The 26,609-nt window shown below is 44.8% G+C and overlaps 1 protein-coding gene across 7 annotated transcripts in view; it reads left to right on the top strand.

Moving 5' to 3' along the window:
• LOC106567975 (ABR activator of RhoGEF and GTPase) overlaps positions 1-26,609 on the top strand; it is a 226,422-nt gene that overhangs the window by 96,209 nt on the left and 103,604 nt on the right. For 5 of the 7 annotated variants that reach the window (XM_014137905.3, XM_014137906.3, XM_014137910.3 and 2 more), the window contains exons 3-6: positions 9,881-9,979; positions 15,382-15,567; positions 22,374-22,481; positions 24,954-25,014. In XM_014137905.3, coding sequence (XP_013993380.1) covers positions 9,881-9,979; positions 15,382-15,567; positions 22,374-22,481; positions 24,954-25,014 — 454 coding nt within the window. Of the gene's footprint in view, positions 1-1,691; positions 2,222-9,880; positions 9,980-15,381; positions 15,568-22,373; positions 22,482-24,953; positions 25,015-26,609 lie in introns of those variants that run through there. The other 2 variants (XM_014137911.3, XM_014137909.3) reach the window with 1 other exon arrangement.

Below are 26,609 nucleotides of genomic sequence, written 5' to 3'. Positions count from 1 at the left end.
TTGACTCAAATGATGTCAATTAGCCTACCAGAAGTTTCTAAAGCCATGACATCATTTTCTGGAATTTTCCAAGGTGTTTAAAGGCACAGTCAACTTAGTGTATGTAAACTTCTGACCCACTGGAATTAATCTGTCTGTAAACAAATGTTGGAAAAATTACTTGTCATGCACAAAGTAGATGACCTAACCGACTTGTCAAAACTATTATTTGTTAACAAGAAATTTGAGGAATAGTTGAAAACGAGTTTTAATGACTCCAACCTAAGTGTATGTAAACTTCCAACTTCAACTGTATATACACACACACTGAACAAAATATATATATATATAATATTTGGGAGGTAGTAGCAATAATTTCCCTGTGTGTCTCAGTCAGTTCCATCAGGTTTTATCTTTACTTTTTAAATCACATAACCTGCTCTGCTTTTTGTCAGCAATACTGCTGCCACAGGTCACATGATCAGCATGTTGACCTCTGGTTGGTTGGCCTGCAGAGCTCTGAGGAAAGGGGAAACACTCAAACCCAAATCTTTTTCTTCATGACTTGCAGGAAGCCATTTCCCTGTTTTTGAGGTGTGAAGAGATAGTGTTTTCAGATATCTGTTTGCTACTTCCTTTCTGTTTTTTCACATTCTTTTTTAAATGTAATATCCTCAATTAATTTGATATAAGTGTACAGACACAACATTTTATAAGGTATGGTCAATAGAGGAGAGAACAAGATATGATCATATTATTTGCAGAACTGAAAAGCTAGAAATGCTTTTCTCTTGTCAAATGCAGGTTGTAAAATGATTAATACAACCCCTAACAGTAGAAGTGTGTGTGATTTGACCATAGCTGGATTTTACTCTGGGTGTGTCAGTGTCCCCTATGTCTAACAGGGTCCCATAATACTTCTCATTGACTAGATCTTTTCATCGACACCGAGTCCCTCTCCATGGAGTCTGAAGGCTAATGGACAGTGGGAGGTCCTTTCCACAGGCCTGTTATAAGTGTCTGTCTGTCTGTCCAGGCATGGCCATGGGTCTATTAGGAGAAAACCAACACAGCAAACAAAATAAGTGTCAAAGTTTCCACCCTGCTGGAAACATTACGCTCAGAAATACTGAAGAGCGCCCTGTGTGTGTGTACTCACGCATGCGGACATAATAAGTCATGTCTTTTATGTTATGCACTCTGATCTTCATCACTAGATCACACTGGAAGTCAGAAAAATCAGTTTGACTGCTGAAAATGTTTTTTAAAAGTTTTCTTTTTTATTCCAAGTGCTGGCTGTCTTTTTATATCATAAAATATAAAGCAGCTATTTCTGTTACGTCCATGTATTTTCATTTAGCTACTTTATATGTGGTGATGTTTCTTGTGGTGATACGTCACTCACAAAGCCATTCTACTCCTCTCTTTTTTATGTGGTGTGTTTATTTGGTCACGAAGCCATTGTTCTGTAGGCCTGCTCTGTGCTTGTGCAGAAACCTCTATATATTCAGGAAACGGCGTCTGAACTCTGACCTATAATTACATACACCTAGAACAGCATTCACTCAGAGAGAGCGCGAAAGAGAGAGCGAGACCCTGTGAGGAAGTGACTGGGGGTTGTGCTCTCTGGCCGTTGTTGTGGAGAGAGGAGGGGATGTGGGGGGAAGCCTCATCGACAGAGGCAGAACAGTGACACACACCAGGAAGACGGGGGAAGGGAAGGAGGTAGGCGGGGCTCGCTCTCTCCTCATGTTCGTTTGTGTTACGAAGCGAGTGTGTATGTGTGTGTCTGCTGCGCACAACACCAGCAACAGCTGAATGAAGTGGAGCTCCAGCTAAAGGCTATCTGGCGCTTAACAGAAGGATAAGGAACAAGAAGAGGAAGAAAATAAAGACAGACAGCAAGAGAGACTAAACAGCAGAACATTAAATATTTCAAGGAGGGCTGAGGAGGGTTGTGGGCCCTGAAGGAAGGACTAGACCGGCTTTCTGCACTGGAGGAAGGACTGATGTGCCAGGTCAGGCCGAGAGAAGCCTGAAGAAGGAAGGGAGAGAAGGAGCAAGACAGGGAGCAGGCCTTGTTAGGAGGACCATGGAGGTGGATGAAGAGAAGGTGTTGTGCTACCTGGACAAAGTGCTGGAGGATGAGGATGAGAATGTGTTTGAGTGTGGAGACATGGACCTGGAGAGTCCACTCCCACCAGAAGACATGCTGATGACTCCTGTCCACAGGCAGTTCAGGGTGAGTCTCAGGCTGCGTCCACAATGGCACCCTATCCCCTATATAATGCACTTATTTTGACCAGATAGGGCTTGACAACATAGGGCTTTGGCCAAAAGTAGAGGTGCAATATGTAAGGAATAGGGTGACGTTTCAGATTTGTCCTCAGCCTACCACTGAAACAGGATTTGACAGCAGGAAGAAACTGCCAACGCACCACTGCTTGCTCACTCATACACAGCACAGCCTAGTTCTATACTGTGTGCCTGGCTAAAAATAACCAAGTGGGTAGTCTTATTGGTGTCTTTTCACAATGTGGCCTCACTGTGTGTGTATGTGTGTGTGTGTGTGTGTGTGTGTGTGTGTGTTTGCAGAGCTCCACTGTGAAAGGGTTGTGTGTGTGTTTGCAGAGCTCCACTGTGAAAGGGTTGTGTGTGTTGGCCAGAGAGCTCCTACTGACCACTCAACCTGATGGGTGGAGACATGCTCCAGTCTGAACCAGATTTACTCTCCTCCTGTCACGTTGTATTTATCTCTGGGGAGAGGAGGGATGGAACGAAGGAGAAAGAGAGCGAGAGGAAGTTAATGCTGTCAGAATAAAGATTTCAGTGACATCACTCGCACTGACTGATGTGTGAGACCATGAAGTGGGTGTGTCCCTACATGTAGGGCTTGATCGCATAGTGTGCTATGTAGGCGATAGGGTACCATTTCAGATTTGTCCTCAGCCTACTGATCTGACGGAAGAAACTGCCAATGCAGGCTAGGCCTATACTGTGTGGCGTCAGTAAAAACGTTAAGTGACGTCCCTCACGCTGACTGACGTGTGTGTGTGTGTGTGTGTGTCCTACAGGTTGAGTTGGACTGATAAAGAAAGACAGTGCTGCTTTTAGCCAGCCTCTTACCAGCTGAGTCACCTGGCTATAACACGATAACCAGTGCATCACTGTGATTGGGAAAAGAACATTGAACTCCGCTATGTTGAGTACTGTAAAGTACATGCCTAAGTCATAAACTAGGCAGGTTTCTTAGAAAAGGTGCGGCAAACTCCTAGGTCACGTTTAGTAAACTCCTAGGTCACGTTTAGTCAACTCCTAGGTCACGTTTAGTCAACTCCTAGGTCACGTTTAGTCAACTCCTAGGTCACGTTTAGTCAACTCCTAGGTCACGTTTAGTCAACTCCTAGGTCACGTTTAGTACCCAAATGTTGTGGACCGCTGCAGATGGAAATGTAATCAGATAGAAATGTAATCAGTAATTCCTTATTCCACATGTCAGAAAGGCGTGTTTGTTGTGCTACAGAATATATTTCTATGTGAAAGTTCCACAGCGTTGTGCCTACAGGTTCGGGAGCGTCTTCCAGACATACAGTAGCCCTCTGGAGAAGAGTTTTTCCTGTCTGTCCTCAACCTGCACTACTTCACACTGGGCCTGGGAATTACACAGGAATCTACTGGCTCTTTATATGCATATTTATCGGTTTGTGTCTTCCAGAATGCTCAGGATGATTACAAGCGGAGTGCTTTGAGGCCAATGTTTAGGAGAGAGAAGTTACTGTGACTTCAGTGTGTTTTCTTTGGTCTAATGAAATAACATAGACCTCTGCGCAAACAAACACAGTGTCACGTCACAGAACACAGAGCCTGAGCCTGGCCTTCAGTAGCTCAGCCACATCTCTCTGTGTGTGTGTGTGTGTTTCATGTCACAGTGCTTGTCAGTCTGCTGCCTGTCTGCAGAATAAAAGCCCTATATAGTGGCAAACCTGTCAAACTGCCTCAGCACTGTGAAGCGTTGCGCAGCGTTGTAAACGGCTGTAAAGCCTTCATTAGCACGCTGTTACTGTATGAAGTCCTGGCTCTATCTGTTTCATTATCCATTTGATAAAGCATGGCCATCAAAAACACCACAGCATTTCCTGGAAAGGACCCTGATGCCACCTCTGTTTCCTCCAGCAGTGCGTTGGGCAACCTGTTAAGTCATCCTGACTCCTATTAGAACTAATAGAGGAGCACCGTTCTCAGTGCACTATCCTGGTCGAGCATAGAGTCACAGCTTTACACTTCCGTTCAAAAGTTTGGTCACTTAGAAATGTCCTTGTTTTTTAAAGAAAAGCACATTTTTTTGTCCATTAAAATAACATCAAATTGATCAGAAATACAGTGTAGGCATTGTTATTGTTGTAAATTAGTATTGTAGCTGGAAACGGCAGATAAAAAAAAATGGAATATCTACATGGGCCCATTATCAGCAACCATCATTCCTGTGTTCCAATGGCACTTTGTTAGCTAATCCAAGTTTATCATTTTAAGAAGGCTAATTGATCATTACAAAACCCTTTTGTAATTATGTTAGCACAGCTGAAAACTGTTGCCCTGATTTAAAGAAGCAACAAAACTGGCCTTCTTTAGACTAGTTGAGTATCTGGAGCATCAGCATTTGTGGGTTCGATTACAGGCTCAAAATTTCCAGAAACGAAGAACTTTCTTCTGAAACTCGTCCTCTTTCTATTCTGGTTAGAGACAGTTTGCGCTGTTCTGTGAAGGGAGTTGTACACAGCTTTGAACGAGATCTTCAGTTTCTTGGCAATTTCTAGCATGGAATAGCCTTCATTTCTCAGAGCAAGAATAGACTGACGAGTTTCAGAAGAAAGTTCTTTGTTTCTCGCCATTTTGAGCCTGTAATCGAACCCACAAATGCTGACGCTCCAGATACTCAACTAGTCTAAAGAAGGCCAGTTTTATTTCTTCTTTAAATCAGGGCAACAGTTTTCAGCTGTGCTAACATAATTGCAAAAGGGTTTTCTAATGACCAATTAGCCTTTTAAAATGATAAACTTGGATTAGCTAACACAACGTGCCATTGGTACACAGGAGTGATGGTTGCTATATATTCTATATATTCCATTAAACAAAAATCCGTTTCCAGCTTCAATAGTCATTTATAACATTAACAATGTCTACACTGTGTTTCTGATCAATTTGATGTTATTTTAATGGACAGAAAATGTGTTTTTCTTTCAAAAACAAGGACATTTCTAAGTGAACCCAAACTTTTGAACGGTAGTGTACATTTTAGTTATTTAGCAGACGCTCTTATCCACAGCAACTTAGTGCATTCACTAGGTGGGACAACCACATATCACAGTCATAGTAAGCACATTTTTCCTCAAAGTAGTTATCAGCAGACAGAGCTAGATGAAGGTTTTGTTTAGCATAATTTATCCAGGCTAGTCTCATTGAGATGAAATCTCTTAAGCAAGGCAGACCTAGTAGGACCTGGTAAGAGAGTGACTGTACTCAGTTCTGGTGGTTCAGTCTGATGCCACTAACTAGTAAGACCTCTTACCCTTAACAGTGGAAGTGGAACCTCCCATGTCCCGTCATTGTGATGACTTGGTGTTAGTCGGATCTGTGAGGTCATTGGGGTTAATAAGGTGGGGTCACAGTACAGTGTGAACTAGAGGTCGACCAATTATGATTTTTCAACGCCAATACCGATTTATTGGAGGACCAAAAAAAGCCGATACCGATTAATCGGCCAATTTCTACATTTCTTTTTGTATTTATTTATTTGTAATAATGACAATTACAACAATACTGAATGAACACTTATTTTAACTTAATATAATACATAAATACTATCAATTTAGCCTCAAATAAATAATGAAACATGTTCAATTTGGTTTAAATAATGCAAAAACAAAGTGTTGGAGAAGAAAGTAAAAGCGCAGTATGTGCCATGTAAAAAAGCTAACGTTTAAGTTCCTTGCTCAGAACATGAGAACATATGAAAGCTGGTGGTTCCTTTTAACATGAGTCTTCAATATTCCCAGGTAAGAAGTTTTAGGTTGTAGTTATTATCGGAATTATAGGACTATTTCTCTCTATACGATTTGTGTTTCATATACCTTTGACTATTGGATGTTCTTATAGGCACTTTAGTATTGCCAGTGTAACAGTATAGCTTCCGTCCCTCTCCTCGCTCCTACCTGGGCTCGAACCAGGAACACATCGACAATAGCCACCCTTGAAGCAGCGTTACCCATGTAGAGCAAGGGGAACAACCACTCCCAAGTCTCAGAGCGAGTGACGTTTGAAACGCTATTAGCGCGAACCCCGCTAACTAGCTAGCCATTTCACATCGGTTACACCAGCCTAATCTCGGGGGTTGAAGTCATAAACAGCGCAATGCTTGAAGAATTGTGAAGAGCTGCTGGCAAACACACGAAGGTGCTGTTTGAATGAATGCTTACGAGCCTGCTGCTGCCTACCATCGCTCAGTCAGACTGCTCTATCAAATATCAAATCATAGACTTAATTATAACATAATAACATACAGAAATACGAGCCTTTGGTCATTAATATGGTCGATTCCGGAAACGATCATTTCGAAAACGAAACGTTTACTATTTTTGTGAAATACGGAACCGTTCCGTATTTTATCTAACGGGTGGCATCCCTAAGTCTAAATATTCCTGTTACATTGCACAACCTTCAATGTTATGTCATAATTATGTACAATTCTGGCAAATTAATTACGGCCTTTGTTAGGAATAAATGGACTTCACACAGTTCGCAATGAACCAGGCGGCCCAAACTACTGTATATACCCTGACTGCTTGCACGGAACGCAAGAGAAGTGACAACGTCACATCCCTAGTTATAAGAAATTCATGTTAGCAGGCAATATTAACTAAATATGCAGGTTTAAAAATATATACTTGTGTATTGATTTTAAAGAAAGTCATTGATGTTTATGGTTAGGTACATTGGTGCAACGACAGTGCTTTTTTCGCAAATGTGCTTGTTAAATCATCACCCGTTTGTCGAAGTGGGCTGTGATTCGATGAGAAATTAACAGGCACCGCATCGATTATATGCAACGCAGGACATGTTAGATAACTACACATGGTTGATGATATTACTAGTTTAACTAGTGATTATGTTAAGATTTGATAGTGTTTTATCAGCTAAGTTTAATGCTAGCTAGCAACTTACCTTGGCTTCTTGCTGCCCTCGCGTAACAGGTAGTCAGCCTGCCACGCAGGCTCCTCGTGGAGTGCAGATGGTTAGAGCGTTGGACTAGTAACCGGAAGGTTGCAAAAACGAATCCCCGAGGTGACAAGGTAAAAATCTGTTGTTCTGCCCCTGAACAAGGCAGTTAACCCACTGTTCCTAGGCCGTCATTGAAAATAAGAATGTGTTTTTAGTCTGACTTGCCGAGTTAAATAAAGGTGGTAAAAAATAATTACAAAATCGGCAAATCGGTGTCCAAAAATACCAAATACCGATTGTTATAACTTGAAATCGGCCCCAATTAATCGGCCATTCCGATTAATCGGTCGACCTCTAGTGTGAACTCCTGGTACTCCGCCTCCCTGCCTGTCTCTTATCAGGCTCTGCTCTTCTTTGCCTGCTGATGACATGGGAAGGATTTGCTCCCGTTAATAATTAATCCACCTCCCGCTTCCACTCATTCTGTGCGCACACACACACACACACACACACACACACACACACACACACACACACACACACACACACACACACACACACAATTCAGCAGAAATTCTCAGTAGACAGCCTCATCAACAGTTGTCAGATGGTGTCAAAAGTTCTGCTTTACATGTATCATTTGTCTGTCTGTTTGCTCTGATACAATATGTTACTTTTCCTTTGTTACCTTCATCTGTTGACTGCAGCTATATGTTAAAGACATGCTCCTTTACTTTGGCTGCTAGTAAGTATTTTTTAAACCTCCCGCTTTGGGCTGGATGTGTCAATGTGTAATTCATACTTATGAGGATAATTAATGTTTTACCTCAATTAGCCAGGAAATCCCTAGTTCGAAAGCACCTGTTTTCTCGAAGTTGTGCGGCACCATTTTCCCTACGTTTACCCCCAAGTGGGCCTGCCCCCAAGCAATTAGACTTTTGGCCAATGAGCTACAGCCCCTCACCATTTGATTGACAGCTAGCCAGACTCACACAGTAGCGAGAGAGAGCCATGACATGGTGCACATATCACCACATTTGTGAAGTATTAATCCAAATTTTGGCGACCACTTTTTAGCTCGTGGGCACTACTTTCAGAACTACTGGCAAAAAAGTATACAAAGTACCAGAGAATATCTTTAAAAATGGTTGGTGTGGATACATTATAAGAGCCATGGGACTAGTTTGTGTGGTTGGTCATTAAGTTGACCCTTGAGTTCTATGGGTGTGGTGAGAGAGACAGTACGCTATAATAATACATTATACTACTAGGCCCTGCCAAAAAGTTTCATCTAACAGGTTTTATGAGAACACAGTCTATTGTTTTCCTTAAAGGGGCAATCTGTAGTTCAAATAACTCCCACCCCTGTTTTGGTAAAAAGCTCAGGGATGGTGCTGGACAAATGTAACCACTCATATTCATAGACAGAACTATGGATGGAAAGTCTCACCATCAGTGATATCAACATGATAGTTTGAACCATGTTTTCAAGCTATACAGTGTTTGTTTACAAACAATGGAATAAAAATAGCTTATATTTTGGCTTCTGATGGGGTATGACCGTCCTTTAAGAATCAATGGATATCATTGCTTTAGAATTCAAAAAATGGATGGACCAAACACAGATTACCACTTTAAGTCTTAAATTAAAGCATATAAATGGGAGTGCTCAAAAAGCCTCTAAATTTGGTTTACAGGCTATTAGTCTTCTGGGTGGGACTTCCCCAAGACTGAGCAATACAACAACTGTACCATTTATGTAATGTTTCCAAAAGGAAAATTAACCCTTCTTGTTTTTTCCAGACATGTTCGGTATTAAAATAAACAGCCAGTATTTTATTAATTCATGTGATCTGGCTGAGTCTTCTGCTATTCTCCTTTCACATTAAATAGTATTGTAACTGAGTTCCATACTGACTACTTTTAAGGAACTGGAGGAATGAAACTAGTTCATTCAACCCTGAGAGCCACATGAGTCCGAAGGAACTGTAATATGGGTTTGTATTGTCAGAACCGGGCCCTCTGATCACACGAAAGCACCTGTCTAGGGCTGTACCTTACATTGTGCTCTCTGGGTGTACACTGCGTGTGTGTCACCTGTTGAAGGCTAGTGTGTGTCATTTTGAAACACAGCCCTGGTGTGTGTGATTGTAAGTGTGGTTTAGTAGGACAGCAGACAGGGTGAACTCCTGGTCCTGCTTTAACAAGGAGGGTCTGAACCTGCCCAGCCTTATCCACACACACTCTCCCTTCCTACCTCCTCCCTCACTGTCTCTCAGGGCCAAAACAAACACCTCCACTTGGACTCGATTGCCCTCTGCCTGCCTAGTGCCCATGACTAATTGTGGGAGGAGAGTAGAGGGCACCAGGAAAATGGCCTCTCTTGTACAAATACAAACATATGTGCACTCATACAAGCTATGTACACGGTACACAAAAATTCCCGTCAAGACTTGAATCGGCTTGAATCCTTTCCTTTCCAGTGAGAGGCCTCACTTAAAGTTATGAGCCAGTCCATAGTGTTTGTGCACGTGGCTGTGGCCCTACAGACAGAGCCAATGTGTTTATTCCAGTACTGTGTTGAACACCACCATGCCCTGCCGCTGCTGTTTTGACATACTGTAGTATCATATTAGTGTATAGAAGCATGTATGACTGATGTCCGTTTCTTTCGGTCTGTCTGCAGGGTGACATCGAAAAGGGTCTGGAGATGAAGAAACTGGTTCTGTCTGGCTTCCTGGCCAGCGAGGAGATCTACATCAACCAGCTGGAGGCTTTGCTTCTGGTGAGGCGCGCGCACACACACACACACTATCAAGGACACGATATGGCGGACTTACCACCGTTCTTCTCTTTCCTTTATGTAGTGCTGTCTGTGTGGGACTGTGCTGGACAGCATTAGCCCTCAGGCCAGTGTGTCGGCACCATGGTGGCTCCAAGTAGAGCCGCATGGGAGACTGGGTTCCTAAAAGCATTATGTGTTTTCGAGAAGCTGTGCTCTCATCTCTGTGAGTGCTATTAGTGGTTAGTGGTCAGTCATATTTAGAACAGAGCAAAGGCCAAGCGTATCCTGAACCAGAGAACACAATGATTGTGTGCCCCATGCATCTGCAGCTTGATGTCACATCCTGTCTGTCTCTGCACAACTGTAAAATGGGTTCAGTATTAGAAACCAGGGTCTTAAACAGGAACAACAGTTACGAGTGCAGCAGGTAGCCTAGCGGTTAGGTTAGAACGGGATCCTGAGTGGCGCAGCGGTCTGAGGCACTGCATCGCAGTGCTAGAGGTGTCACTACAGACCTGGGTTTGATCCCGGGCTGTATCACAACCAGCCGTGATCGGGAGTCCCAAAGGGCCGCGCACAATTGCCCAGCATCGTCTGGGTTAGGGGAGGGTTTGGCCGGGGTAGGCAGTCATTGTAAATAAGAATTTGTTCTTAACTGACTTGACTAGTTAAATGTAAGTTTAAATCTAAAATAGTGGGCCAGTAACCGAAAGGTTGCTGGTTTGAATACCTGATCCATCAAGGTGAAAAATCTGTGCCCTTGAGCAAGGCACTTAACCCTAATTTGTAAAGCAACACATTTTGCTGCACCTCTCCTGGTGTATGTGACAATAAAACATATATATATATATATTGTGTGTGTATATATGTGTATGTATGTGTTTTATTGTATTTTATTAATTAATTAATTAATTATGTCATAATTATGTACAATTCTGGCAAATTAATTACGGCCTTTGTTAGGAATAAATGGACTTCACACAGTTCGCAATGAGCCAGGCGGCCCAAACTACTGTATATACCCTGACTGCTTGCACGGAACGCAAGAGAAGTGACAACGTCACATCCCTAGTTATAAGAAATTCATGTTAGCAGGCAATATTAACTAAATATGCAGGTTTAAAAATATATACTTGTGTATTGATTTTAAAGAAAGTCATTGATGTTTATGGTTAGGTACATTGGTGCAACGACAGTGCTTTTTTTTCGCAAATGTGCTTGTTAAATCATCACCCGTTTGTCGAAGTGGGCTGTGATTCGATGAGAAATTAACAGGCACCGCATCGATTATATGCAACGCAGGACATGTTAGATAACTACACATGGTTGATGATATTACTAGTTTAACTAGTGATTATGTTAAGATTTGATAGTATTTTATCAGCTAAGTTTAATGCTAGCTAGCAACTTACCTTGGCTTCTTGCTGCCCTCGCGTAACAGGTAGTCAGCCTGCCACGCAGGCTCCTCGTGGAGTGCAATGTAAGGCAGATGGTTAGAGCGTTGGACTAGTAACAGTGAGATTGCAAAAACGAATCCCCGACGTGACAAGGTAAAAATCTGTTGTTCTGAACAAGGCAGTTAACCCACTGTTCCTAGGCCGTCATTGAAAATAAGAATGTGTTTTTAATCTGACTTGCCGAGTTTAATAAAGGTGTTAAATATTTTCTTTTAAATCGGCAAATCGGTGTCCAAAAATACCAATTACCGATTGATTAGGGCCGATTTCAAGTTTTTATAACAATCGGCCATTCCGATTAATCGGTCGACCTCTGTTTATAGTTATATATATAACTATAAACAGCAGTTGGTTCCACAACCTCCTCAGTTTTATGTGGAGTGGTGCAGGGCAGAGGACTGGATGGACGGCTGTGTGTTGTGGTGTGTCCTGCAAGATTTCAGTGGGCCTGGCAGGTCTGGTGAGACACACCGGGGCGCTTTCCTGGTTGAGTGGTGATGAATGGTGGTTGTGTTTATCTGGTTTGGCTCCACCTGCTCGACCAGCGCCACTCTGCCCAGACACACACAGCCCAGCGCATTGAAAACAATGACGTCCGGCTTTGTCCTGCCATGGTAGTGTTTTACCTATCTGGATACAGCATGCAGTTCCTACAGAAAGTATTCATACCCGTTGAATTTATTCCACATTACAGTGCTGTGAAAAAGTATTTTCCCCCTTTCTAATTTTCTCTACTTTTGCATATTTCAGATCTTCAACCAAAACCTAATATTATATAAAGGGAACCTGCGTGACCAAATAACACAACAATTACGTACTTAATTCATTAACAAAGTTATGCAACACCCAATGCCCCTGTGTGAAAAAGTAATTGCCCACTTACGCTCAATCACTTTTGCTGCAATGACTCTGACCAAACGCTTCCTGTAGTTGTTGATCAGTCTCTCACGTCGCTGTGGAGTGCATTCCACAGGAAGAACCTCATACCAACAGTCAAGCATAGGGGTGGTAGTGTGATAGTTTGGGGATGCTTTACTGCCTCAGGACCTGGACGACTTGTCTTACTAGAAGGAACCATGAATACTGCTCTGTATCAGAGAATTCTACAGGAGAATGTCAGGCCGTCTGTCTGTCTGTGAGCTGAAGTGCAGCTAGGTCATGCAGCAAGACAATCAAGTCTACATGAAAATGGTTAAGCAACACATTTGAAGTTTTGTAATGGCCTAATCAAAGTCCAGACCTAATCCCAATTGAGATGTTGTGGCAAGTCTTGAAATGAGCAGTTCATGCTTGAAAACTCACAAATGTCACTGAGTTAAAGCAGTTCTCCATGCAAGACTGGGACAAATTTCCCCCACAGTGACGTAAGAGACTGATCAACAACTACAGGAAGCATTTGGTTGTAGTCATTGCAGTTAAAGGTTGCACAACCAGTTATCACACAGGGGAATTGGGTGTTGCATAACTTTGTTAATTAAATAAATTAAATAAGTGTCAATGTTTTTGTTATTTGTGAACTCAGATTCCCTTAACCTAATATTAGATATTGGTTGAAGATCTGATAACATTCAGTATTAAAAACATGCTAAAATCAAGAATATCAGAAAGTGGGCAAATTCTTTTTCATGGCCCTGCATGTTGTGTTACAGCCTGAATAAAAAATGGATTCAATGTATTTTTTCCCATCCATTTATGCACAATATCCCATAATGACAGTGAAAACATGTTATTATACATTTTTGCAAATTTATTGAAAATTAAATACAGAAATCTAATTTACATATGTATTCACACCCCTTTGCTATGACACTCCAAATGGAGCTCAGGTGTATCCAATTTCCTTTGGTCATCCTTGATGTCACTACAACTTGATTGGAGTCCACAAGTGGCCAATTCCAATTGTTTGGAAAAAATATATTTATATTTTTATTTAACCAGGTAGGCCAGTTGAGAACAAGTTCTCATTTACAACTGCGACCTGGCCAAGATAAAGCAAAGCAGTGCGACAAAAACGACACGGAGTTACACATAAACGTGCAGTCAATAACACACAATAAATCTATGTACAGTGTGTGCAAATGTAGAAGATTAGGGAGGTAAGGCAATAAATAGGCCATAGAGGTGAAAATAATTACAATTTAGCATTAATACTGGAGTGATAGATGTGCAGATGATGATGTGCAAGTAGAGATACTGGGGTGCAAAAGAGCAAGAGGGTAAGTAATAATATGGGGATGAGGTAGTTGGGTGTGCTATTTACAGATTGGCTGTGTACAGGTACAGTGATCGGTAAGCTGCTCTGACAGCTGATGCTTAAAGTTAGTGAGGGAGATATGTCTCCAGCTTCAGTGATTTTTGCAATTTGTTCCAGTCATTGGCAGCAGAGGAAGGAAAGGCGGCTAAAGGAAGTGTTGGCTTTGGGGATGACCAGTGAAATATACCTGCTGGAGTGCGTGATACGGGTGGGTGTTGCTATGGTGACCAGTGAGCTGAGATAAGGCGGAGCTTTACCTAGCAATGACTTATAGATGACCTGGAGCCATTGGGTTTGGCGAAGAATATGTAGTGAGAGCATACAGGTCGCAGTGGTGGGTAGTATATGGGGCTTTGGTGATAAAACGGATGACACTGATAGACTGCATCCAATTTGCTGGCGGCATGAGTGAAGGAGGCTTTGTTGCGAAATAGGAAGCCGATTCTAGATTTAATTTTGGATTGGAGATGCTTAACGTGAGTCTGGAATGGGAGTTTATAGTCTAACCAGACACCTAGGTATTTGTAGTTGTCCACATATTCTAAGTCAGAACCGTCCAGAGTAGGGATGCTAGTCGGGCGGGCGGGTGTGGGCAGCAATCGGTTGAAGAGCATGCACATAGTTTTACTAGCATTTAAGGGCAGTTGGAGGCCACGGAAGGAGTGTTGTATGGCTTTGAAGCTCATTTGGAGGTTTGTTAGCACAGTGTCCAAAGAAGGGCCAGATGTGATTATGATATCGTTTAGTACCTTGAGCGTGGCTGAGGTGCAGCCATGACCAGCTCGGAAGAAAGTAACACACCTGTCTATATAAGGTCCCACAGTTGACAGTGCATGTCAGAACAGGAGCTATACCATGAACAGTCTTACGGTCCTTGCTTTAGATGGGTGAGAAAATAAATACATTAGGTCCATTTTGAATTCAGGCTGTAACACAACATGTGGAATAAGTGAAGGGGTATGCATACTTTCTGAAGGCACTGTAAGCCTATGAATCAGTTTAAACACGGATTTTTTACAATGGGTCAACACAAGGGCATTTAGCCCATAGCATTGCTTATGAAAGCTAACATGCTGTAAGCTTATGAATCGTTTTTGAATAGTAACACTATTGTTATGACACTGATTTTCAACCGGGATGTGGAGATGGAGGACCTTAGCAACACATGAATGACGTGGTGGTGTGATTCTGTTTTGATTGGAGGGAAAATATTTGTGATATCACTGCTCCTCTTGTTTGGATTTCCCTCAGGATATTGAAACTCTTATCTGTACTTGATAAGCCTGGGATCATCCGCCACTCCCTGGCTTATCAAGTACAGATAAGAGTTTAGCTATCCGGAGTGAAATCCAAACAAGAATAGCAGTGATGTTACTGTAGTGCTCAGGCTTGGTGCCTGCGCAAACATTTCTTAACAACATTTTGGGATGTTTGGTTCGATCTGTAATCGTGGTCTGTTCAGAGCTGTTTCCCTCAGTACTAAAAGGAACAGCTCAGCTCTATTCAACTCTGTTCTCCAGTCTTTGGTCATGCTGCAGCGCCCACCCCTAATAATAAAGCACTGCTGCGCACCGCCCAGGATCATGATGATTTATGTGTTGAAAGTGTCAGTGCATGTATACACACATACCGGTACACACATAAACACACACTAACTCTTTTCTGAATGTGTGTGTCCTGTATGTGTGCAGCCCATGCGTCCCCTGAAGGCGACAGCCACCACGTCCCAGCCGGTGCTGACCATACAGCAGGTAGAGACCATCTTCTATAAGATCCAGGACATCTTTGAGATCCACAAGGAGTTCTACGACGCCCTCTTTCCTCACATCCAGCAGTGGGATGAGAAGGTCGCCGTCGGACACCTCTTCCAGAAACTGGTAAGGGTGGCAATCAACCAACCTGTCAGTCAATCATTCAATTGGTCAATCTATCAATTTATCATCAAGATTGATTTTTGATTGAGATGAATTAGGTGTGTTAGTAGTACTGAGTTGGAATACAAACCTGCACAACTCTTGAGTCTCCAGAATGATGGAAGAACAGGAAGTTGGAGGACAACTTGGAAATCTAGTTCAAATGAATTGTATTCCAGTGTCTGCCTGCCTGCCAGTGCCTCCCCTTCCAAAGCATAGTCTACTAGTCTACCAACGTTACAAGGGTTATTCCAAAATTTGGGGGAGAGAATTTTTATTAGAGAAAAATAGACTATAGTATCCTTAACAATGCTAGTAAGGATACTATAATTATCACATTTCACATTGGATTTATTAACTACAAAAAGTTTAGACGTGTTTTTATTTATATTCTGGTGCTGCTCCACACACGCAAGCTTGATAGCTAGCTAGCTAACTCTGGTCCAGCGTTAAGGCAACTTTCTGAAGTTCAACTTCAAATACATTCATAGTTCCTTCATAGAAGCCGGTCATCCGTGGGTATAATTATGCGGGCCTAATTCAGATGTCATTAACAACAAGATGCCCATCGCTTCCTCCTAGCTCTCTCCCCGCACGCCAAATTTCAGTCGCAAATCGCGCCCTACACTTGTCTGTCCAATGCATTTAAATAGCTTGCCCGCTCCATAGCAAGCTGCTCTATCCGCTAAATGCCGAAAAAATTATATATATATATATATATATATACTGCTCAAAAAAATTAAGGGAACACTAAAATAACACATCCTAGATCTGAATGAATGAAGTAATCTTATTAAATACTTTTTTTCTTTACATAGTTGAATGTGCTGACAACAAAATCACACAAAAATAATCAATGGAAATCCAATTTATCAACCCATGGAGGTGTGGATTTGGAGTCACACTAAAAATTTAAGTGGAAAACCACACTACAGGCTGATCCAACTTTGATGTAATGTCCTTAAAACAAGTCAAAATGAGGCTCAGTAGTGTGTGTGGCCTCCACGTGCCTGTATGACCTCCCTACAACACCTGGGCATGCTCCTGATGAGGTGGCGGATGGTCTCCTGAGGGATCTCCTCCCAGACCTGGACTAAAGCATCCGCCAACTCCTGGACAGTCTGTGGTGCAACGTGGCGTTGGTGGATGGAGCGAGACATGATGTCCCAGATGTGCTCAATTGGATTCAGGTCTGGGGAACGGGCGGGCCAGTCCATAGCATCAATGCCTTCCTCTTGCAGGAACTGCTGGCACACTCCAGCCACATGAGGTCTAGCATTGTCTTGCATTAGGAGGAACCCAGGGCCAACCGCACCAGCATATGGTCTCACAAGGGGTCTGAGGATCTCATCTCGGTACCTAATGGCAGTCAGGCTTCCTCTGGCGAGCACATGGAGGGCTGTGCGGCCCCCCAAAGAAATGCCACCCCACACCATGACTGACCCACTGCCAAACCGGTCATGCTGGAGGATGTTGCAGGCAGCAGAACGTTCTCCACGGCGTCTCCAGACTGTCACGTCTGTCACGTGCTCAGCGTGAACCTGCTTTCATCTGTGAAGAGCACAGGGCGCCAGTGGCGAATTTGCCAATCTTGGTGTTCTCTGGCAAATGCCAAATGTCCTGCACGGTGTTGGGCTGTAAGCACAACCCCCACCTGTGGACGTTGGGCCCTCATACCACCCTCATGGAGTCTGTTTCTGACCGTTTGAGCAGACACATGCACATTTGGAGGTCATTTTGCAGGGCTCTGGCAGTGCTCCTCCTTGCACAAAGGCGGAGGTAGCGGTCCTGCTGCTGGGTTGTTGCCCTCCTACGGCCTCCTCCACGTCTCCTGATGTACTGGCCTGTCTCCTGGTAGCGCCTCCATGCTCTGGACACTACGCTGACAGACACAGCAAACCTTCTTGCCACAGCTCGCATTGATGTGCCATCCTGGATGAGCTGCACTACCTGAGCCACTTGTGTGGGTTGTAGACTCCGTCTCATGCTACCATTGGAGTGAAAGCACCGCCAGCATTCAAAAGTGACCAAAACATCAGCCAGGAAGCATAGGAACTGAGAAGTGGTCTGTGGTTACCACCTGCAGAACCACTCCTTTATTGGGGGTGTCTTGCTAATTGCCTATAATTTCCACCTGTTGTCTATTCCATTTGCAAAACAGCATGTGAAATTTATTGTCTATCAGTGTTGCTTCCTAAGTGGACAGTTTGATTTCACAGAAGTGTGATTGACTTGGAGTTACATTGTGTTGTTTAAGTGTTCCCTTTATTTTTTTGAGCAGTGTATTTCAGAGGTTTAAAAATGAACAGAAAGGAACAATATAAACAGTTGCTTTTTGGGGGTTCGAACTGAACCAGTTCAGAACTATATTTTGCTGGGTAGAACAGTGGAACGGAACATAAAGAATTATGGTTCTGTTCAGAACGAAACGATTGGAAAATAATTTTGATTCCAACCCCTGATTATAACTGCACAGATTTCACATTTATGGTATCACCTCCCTCTGTTCAATCTATACCCCTCTAGGATAAACATTAAATTACACTGGGGTCTGCCCAGACATTAGTCTCTATTCTGCTCCTACTCCCCTGTCCATCTCTCTCTGTTCCATCAGTTTCTTTAACAGGCTGATTTCTGACAATTAAATGTTCATGTACTGTAGGGTCTTGACCCAATAATTGGGTTTTTAAAATGTAAACATTTATCTCCCTCTTCCTGTCCCTACTACCCTCTCCCTCTTCTGTCTTTTTCTTTCTCCCCTCTGCTTCTCTCCCTATTCCTTCTTCCTCCTCTTCCTCGTTGCTGTCTCTCCTTTGTCTTCTTTCTCCCCCATCTCTCTCTCCACGTCTCTCTCCTCTCTCTCCCACTCTATGCCCTTACTCCCTCTCAATAAGTAGACAGTGCAGTATCAGTAAGTGAATTTTAAAGTGATGCTCTAGAACTTTTGTAGAATCTCAGCCAGTAGTTTTGAAAGTGGTGCTCGAGCCAAAACGGGTCCCCGTTTTTGGTGTACTACGTCATCCATTTTTTATTATGTGTTATGAATCCAATTCGTATAAAATGTACACCGTCTCTTTCCTGGATTACTCATTAAACCCCAGAGTGTGGAGCCTGATTGGTTTAGGGAATGGTTCTAGAATCTGATTGGGTTAGGAGTGTTCTGTCTCATAAGGAAGGTCTCTAAAGGAGTTAGGGCTCTCCATGTGATACAACACCACTCTGACAGAGCAGGCTGATGTGATTAGCACTTAGTATGGTGTTCCACTTAGTATGGTGTTCCACTTAGTATGGTGCTCTGCATTTTATGTGACTATTGTTTTGTCGTAGAAGCAAAGTTTTAGCCTCTATTTTCAATTGGATAGAAAAGTTTCTAAATGTTCATTATACTGACGTAACTGTATATTAGGTTAACTCATTTAGTACATTTTCAGTGGAAGACATCAAATTACGCATGTGCATGCGCGCGCACACACACACACACACACACACACACACACACACACACACACACACACACACACACAGACAGAGATGTCTTGCCGACATCCGTTAGCAGAATCATCCAGTTCCATCTGAGGTGTGTGTGTGTGTGTGTGTGTGTGTGTGTGTGTGTGTGTGTCGCATGGCGACTAAACATTTAGACAGGCCTGTCTGTGAGGGAGCCACCAAACAGTGTACAGATGGTGTCATAATTACACAGCACACTCCCCACTGCTCCCTGTGTGGGGCACTGGAAACACTACAGTAGAAACAGAGAGGGAGATGGGGGGGATCAAAGGAAAGAAGCTAGGGAAGGAGAGAGAGGAGGGGAAAGAGAGAGGAGGGGAAGAAGAGAGAGGAGGGGAGCAAGAGGGATAGAAATTGTCAGTGTTCCAACTTCTTTCTTTCTCTCTCCTATCCTCTCATATATATTTCTCACCCTCTCCTATGTCTCAGGGTGTTTTCTAGTACCTGAGTGAGAGACGAAAGTGCTTCTGGTGAGAGACCGAAGTACTTCTGCCAACGATGTAAATGTTGCTAGGAGACAGCCTTTGCCATGACGACTGATTGGGTCAGAGGGTTCTCTCCAAATCTGCAGGGAAAGATGGGTACAGGGGAACATAATGGAAGATGAGCCAGAAGGGGGGAGAGGAGAAGGGAAAGAATATTGATCTCTGCTTTGAAGTGTCCTCAGAGACCTCATGGTTTCTCCACTTCTCCTCTCCAACAGTGATAATGCATCACACCACACGGGCAGAGGACGAGAGCGGGGGAGGGAGGGATAGGGGGGAGGGAGGGATAGGGGGGAGGGAGGGATAGGGGGGAGGGAGGGATAGGGGAGGGAGGGAGGGATGGGGGATAGGGGAGGAAGGGATAGGGAGGGAGGGATGGGGGGAGGGATAGGGGAGGAATGGGGGGGAGGGAGGGATAGGGGAGGGAGGGAGGGATGGGGGATAGGGGAGAGAGGGATAGGGAGGGATGGGGGGGAGGGAGGGCAGAGCACACATACAGTAGCTTAACAAGTTCTAATTAATTTAACCTCTCATTTATTTCACAGCCCCATACCTTTCTCACTCCCTCCATCAATGTCTTGACTAGCTCTCCCTAGTCCCTTTACCGGAGCTGTTTAAGTATGCATATTCATTTCCTGGTCCAATTGCCTTCATTGGAATGCACAGAGAGGCCCGTGCGTTGCGACTGGCTGATTTGACTGTGCTCCAATCAGGAGCGTAGGACCCGAAGCAGGGAAGGGCATTGTGGTGATGTGATTAGGTGTCCAAGGGAGAGATAGCAGGGCCACGGCTCCGCTGGCTAGTCGCTAACTCGGGCAGTGTTGGAGTTGATTTAAAATCACTCCTGGACTGGCTGGAACTCATAGTCTGCATCGCTGACAATAATGTTTTTCACACCTCTCAGGAGTGATAATTTGAATGGGAATTATTTTAGTGCCAAACAGGGCTGTCAAGTTCACTTTGCCCCTGGGGACGCATAATAGTCCTCTATCCATCATTTTTTGATTTTACTATGCACTCTGACTGTGTAGTTTTCATTTGGGGGATTCTCAGTGAGCTGGACACAGTCAGTAAACTGAATGAATGTAGGTCCATTATCATTACTACACTGTTTCCATTTGGCTTTAGTCATTTTAAAGTATATTGAGTTACATTTTTATACAGTGCATTCGGGAAGTAGTCAGACCCCTTCCCTTTTTCCACATTTTGGTAAACGTTACAGCTTTGTTCTAAAATGTATTAAATAAACATTTTTCTCATCAATCTACACACAATACCCCATAATGACAAAGCTCCGAGACAGGATTGTGTCGCGGCACAGATCTGGGGAAGGGTACCAAAACATTTCTGCACCATTGACGGTCCCCAAGAACACTGTGGCCTCCATCATTCTTAAATGGAAGAAGTTTGGAACCACCAAGACTCTTTCCGGCCAAACTGAGCAATCAGGGGAGAAGGGCCTTGGTCAGGGAGGTGACCAAGAACCCGATGGTCACTCTGACAGAGCTCTAGAGTTCCTCTGTGAAGATGGGAGAACCTTCCAGAAGGACAACCATCTCTGCAGCACTCCATCAATCAGGCCTTTGTTGTAGAGTGGCCAGACGGAAGCCACTCCTCAGTAAAAGGCACATGACAGCCCGCTTGGAGTTTGTCAGAAGGCACCTAAAGGATTCTCAGACCATGAGAAACAAGGTTCTCTGGTCTGATGAAACCAAGATTGAAGTCTTAGTTCTGATGCCAAGCATCACGTCTGGAGGAAACCTGGCACCATCCCTACGGTGAAGCATGGTGGTGGCAGCATCATGCTGTGGGGATGTTTTTCAGCGGCAGGGACTGGGAGTCAGGATCAAGGGAAAGATGATAAACTTAGCAAAGTACAGAGAGATCCTTGATGAAAACCTGCAACAGAGCGCTCAAGACCTCAGACCGGGGCGAAGGTTCACCTTCCAACAGGACAACGACCCTAAGCACATAGCCAAGACAACGCAGGAGAGGCTTTGGGACAAGTCTCAATGTCCTTGAGTGGTCCAGCCAGATCCCGGACTTGAACCCGATCCAACATCTCTGGAGAGACCTGAAAATAGCTGTGCAGCGACGCTCCCCATCCAACCTGACAGAGCTTGAGAGGATCTGCAGAGAAGAATTGGAGAACTCCCCAAATACAGGTGTGCCAAGCTTGTAGCTTCATACCTAAGAAGACTTGAGGCTGTAATAGCTGCCAAAAGTGCTTCAACAAAGTACTGAGTAAAGGGTCTGAATACTTATGTAAATGTAATATTTCACTTTGGTATTTTTTATAAATTTGAAAAAAATTCTAATAACCTGTTTTTGCTTTGTCATTATGGGGTATTGTATGTAGATTGATGAGAGGGGGGAAAAAAACAATTTAATAATTTTAGAATAAGGCTGTAATGTAACAAAATGTGGAAAAAGTAAAGGGGTCTGAATACTTTCTGAGTGCACTGTTTATATACATTTATTTATTTAACTTTATTTAACTCACGGGCCGTATTTTTGACACCCCTGCTTTTAATCTTTACACTGTATAGAAATCTGATTGGGTTCCTCTTAGAGGGAGTTGAATTACGTCATCCAATACCCCTCTCAAGTCTTGGGTGTAGTATGGGTAGTTCTTAACATAGAATAAAGGAAAGTTCATTTAGGAGTGGACTTTCAGACAACGTCATTTTCATTCTCCTCCTCTTCATCCTTCTCCTCATCCTCCTACTTTTCCTCTCTCCACTGTGTTAATATTCTGTCCTCTCCTCTGTGCTCCAGGCCAGCCAGCTGGGGGTGTACAAGGCTTTTGTTGACAACTACAAGACAGCGATGGAGACGGCAGAGAAATGCAGCCAGGCCAACACCCAATTCCAGCAGATCTCTGAGGTAGATGTTGGTCACACACGTACACACACATATACACACACAAGGCACACTCACACCATGCACATCAGTTGTGAGGGCTGAAATTTGTACAAATATATGGAGTTGTGTATGTATTTGTGTGTGTGTGTCTAGTTTTGGGGCTGTGTGTTTTCCCAGCCTGACAGTCTGCTGCATCAGCTCCATTCCTCTTCATTAGCTCCACTCAGCCTCAACCAGGCTCTGGGTGTGTGGGTGTGTGTGAGTGTGTGAGTGTGTGTCTCTGGGTGGGTAGGTGTGTGTGTGTGTGTCTCTGGGTGGGTGGGTGTGTCTCTCTCTGGGTGTGTCTCTCTCTGGGTGTGTCTCTCTCTGGGTGTGTCTCTCTCTGGGTGTGTCTCTCTCTGGGTGTGTCTCTCTCTGGGTGTGTCTCTCTCTGGGTGTGTCTCTCTCTCTTTGTGTGTCTCTCTCTCTGGGTGTGTCTCTCTCTCTGGGTATGTCTCTCTCTCTGGGTGTGTCTCTCTCTCTGGGTGTGTCTCTCTCTCTCTGGGTGTGTCTCTCTCTCTGGGTGTGTCTCTCTCTCTCTCTGGGTGTGTCTCTCTCTCTCTGGGTGTGTCTCTCTCTCTCTGGGTGTGTCTCTCTCTCTCTGGGTGTGTCTCTCTCTCTCTGGGTGTGTCTCTCTCTCTCTGGGTGTGTCTCTCTCTCTCTGGGTGTGTCTCTCTCTCTCTGGGTGTGTCTCTCTCTCTCTGGGTGTGTCTCTCTCTCTGGGTGTGTCTCTCTCTCTGGGTGTGTCTCTCTCTCTGGGGGGGTGTCTCTCTCTCTGGGGGGGTGTCTCTCTCTCTGGGTGGGTGTCTCTCTCTCTGGGTGGGTGTCTCTCTCTCTGGGTGTGTGTCTCTCTCTCTGGGTGTGTGTCTCTCTCTCTGGGTGTGTGTCTCTCTCTCTCTGGGTGTGTGTCTCTCTCTCTCTGGGTGTGTGTCTCTCTCTCTCTGGGTGTGTCTCTCTCTCTCTCGGGGTGTGTCTCTCTCTCTCTCTGGGTGTGTGTCTCTCTCTCTCTCTGGGTGTGTGTCTCTCTCTCTCTCTCTGGGTGTGTCTCTCTCTCTCTCTCTGGGTGTGTGTCTCTCTCTCTCTCTCTGGGTGTGTCTCTCTCTCTCTCTGGGTGTGTCTCTCTCTCTCTCTGGGTGTGTCTCTCTCTCTCTCTGGGTGTGTCTCTCTCTCTCTCTGGGTGTGTCTCTCTCTCTCTCTGGGTGTGTCTCTCTCTCTCTCTGGGTGTGTCTCTCTCTCTCTCTGGGTGTGTCTCTCTCTCTCTCTGGGTGTGTCTCTCGGGTGGGTGGGTGTGTCTCGGTGTGTGGGTGTGTGTGTGTGTCTCTGTGTGTGTGTGTGTGGGTGTGTCTCTGTGTGTGTGTGTGGTTGTGTCTCTGTGTGTGTGTGTGGTTGTGTCTCTGTGTGTGTGTCTCTGGGTGTGTGTGTGTCTCTGGGTGTGTGTGTGTCTCTGGGTGTGTGTGTGTCTGGGTGTGTGTCTCTGGGTGTGTGTGTGTCTGGGTGGGTGTCTCTGGGTGTGTGTGTCTCTGGGTGGGTGTGTGTGTGTCTGGGTGGGTGTGTGTGTGTGTGTCTGGGGTGTGTGTGTGTGTGTGTGTGTCTGGGTGGGTGGGTGGGTGTGTGTGGTGTGTCTGGGTGGGTGGGTGTGTGTGTGTGTCGGGTGGGTGGGTGGGTCCGGGTGGGTGGGTGGGTGTCTCGGGTGGGTGGGTGGGTGGGTGTGTCCGGGTGGGTGGGTGGGCTGGGTGGGTGGGTGTGGGTGGGTGGTCGGGTGGGTGGTGGTGCTCTGGGTGGGTGGGTGTGTGTGTGCGTCTGGGTGGGTGTGTGTGTGTCGGTGGGTGGGTGGGTGGGGTCGGGTGGGTGGGTGGGTGTGTGTCTCTGGGTGGGTGGGTGGGTGTGTGTGTGTCTCTGGGTGGGTGGGTGTGTGTCTGGGTGGGTGGGTGTGTGTGGTGTGTGTGTGTGGTCTGGGTGGGTGGGTGTGTGTCTCTGGGTGGGTGGGTGGGTGTGTGTGTGTCTCTGGGTGGGTGTGTGTGTGTCTGGGTGGGTGGGTGGGTGTGTGTGTCTGGGTGGGTGGGTGGGTGTGTGTCTCTGGGTGGGTCCTGCTTCTATACCACAGGAGGTTGGTGGCACCTTCATTGGGGAGAACGGGTCTGTGGTAATGACAGGAGCAGAATGAGTGAAACGGTATCAAACACAGAGGGGTTGGGTTAATGCGGAAGACACATTTCAGTTGAAGCATTCAGTTGTACAACTGACTAGGTATCCACCTTTCCTTACCATGGTTTCCAGGTGTTTGATGCCATTCCTTGTTCCGTTCCGGCCATTATTATGAGCCATTCTCCCCTCAACAGCCTCCTGTGTTCTATACCGCTAAATTCCTACACCACTAAATTCCTATACCACTAAAATCTTATACCACTAAACCTGTAATACAGCAGCAATCACAATTCATTCATTTTCTTCCAGAGCCTGAAAGTAAAGGGTCCTAAGGACTCGAAGGACTGTAACACAAATGTCACTATGGAAGGTAAGAGATGAGTTCTAATCTAGATGTATGTCAGAAGGCTGCTCTGGCTCGTTCAGACTCTGTAGCCTTGTCTCTTCTGCTTGTGTATGCAGCGGCAGGCTTAGGGAGACCAGGCTCCCTCCTGTGTATGCTCGCTTCTCTCTCTCTCTCTCTCTCTCTGCTTCGCTCTCTCTCTCTCTCTCTCTCTCTCTGCCTCTCCCCACTCCTCTCTCTCCCCACTCCTCTCTCTCTCCTCTCTCCCCTCTCCCCTCTCTCTCCTCTCTCTCTCTCTCCTCTCTCTCTCTGACTATGGGTGTTGGAGATGGACAGAGAGGGGAGGCAGAGAGAACAGAGGAGGAAGTGTGAGATGGAGATTCTACTGGTTCTCAGACTGTGTTGTAACTGCACATACGGTAATGTGTGTGTGAGAGTGTGTGTGTGTGTGACAGTACATTTGAAGTAACTTGTGTGTATAGAAAAGCCTTTGTAATCTGTCTTTAATCCTGTATTGAGTATTTTGTATGTGTGGGGTGTTTTCTGATTCTATAGTGTGTTGTGTAGCATTAAAAATTGCACTTGCCTGTATGTCTATATGACTATATGAAAGGTTCTTTCTTGGCTGGTACTGTGAAGAGGTTAGTGTGGATGTTGCATGGTAAAGTTCCTGGTGTGTGACACTGTCTTAAATGTAGCTGGGTGTTATTAGTTAATGAGCTGATTTGTATTCTGGGTAAAGACAGTCGTTCTCTCTATCCTCTCATTTTTGCTCAGCGAGAGGGAGAAAATCTTTGTGCTTTTACGCTTCTGGCAGTAGACGTGTGTGTGTGTGTGTGTGCGTGCATATCTGTGTGTTGGTTTTGCATGTCTGTGTGTTGGTTTTGCATGTCTGTGGTTGTGCTCACACCTTTCTCGTTTGCATGGTAGATGGTTAGTGTGTGTTTGTGGTAGTGTGTGCCTGTTCAGAAGTGTACCTGTTTTTACGTATATTTGTCCCCAACGTTTTGTGTGTGTGTGTGTGTGTGTGTGTGAGGGTTTAGTGTTGGAAGTTGCGGTGGGATTATCCTCCCTGGCTCGGTCTCCTGTCAGTCTGTCATATCAGCAGACAGACAGCACTCACCTTTTAAGGTGAAAAGTTTGGGAACGTCAGAGGGGAAGAAAAGGGATGTACCGAGAGAGAGATGAACAAGATGGGGGAAGACTGAGTGTACGAGGAAAGAGAGGGGGAACAGAGTGTGGAAGAAGATGGAGGAGAAGATAGTGGTGGAAAAAGGAGGTGGAACCCACTGGACACAAACGTCAATGAAATTTCATTGAAATGACGTGGAAACCAGGTTGATTGAAGCAGTGTGTGTCCAGTGGGAAGAGGCTGTGGAGGTTTGTATGATTGCCCCAGTGGATGGTGGATGGGTCTCTTTATAATCAGAGCACGTTGTCAGGACTGACTGTCCCAGACTTCCCCTCCTCATACACACCATACTTATCTACTGAGTACCATCACCACACCACTCCAATCAGTGTGTGTATGTGTGGTATGCGCGCGTTTGAGGGATGTTAAACTGCTCTGGCCGTATTGGGTTAAGCCTGGCAGCAGATCAAAGCGGAGAAAGACCAAGAGA

This window comes from Salmo salar, chromosome 13 (assembly GCF_965601325.2).
Source record: "Salmo salar chromosome 13, fSalSal1, whole genome shotgun sequence".
Classification (NCBI taxonomy): Eukaryota; Metazoa; Chordata; class Actinopteri; order Salmoniformes; family Salmonidae; genus Salmo; species Salmo salar.
The sequence above is the reverse complement of the archived record's forward strand: the minus strand, read 5'-3'. Positions and strand labels throughout refer to the sequence as shown.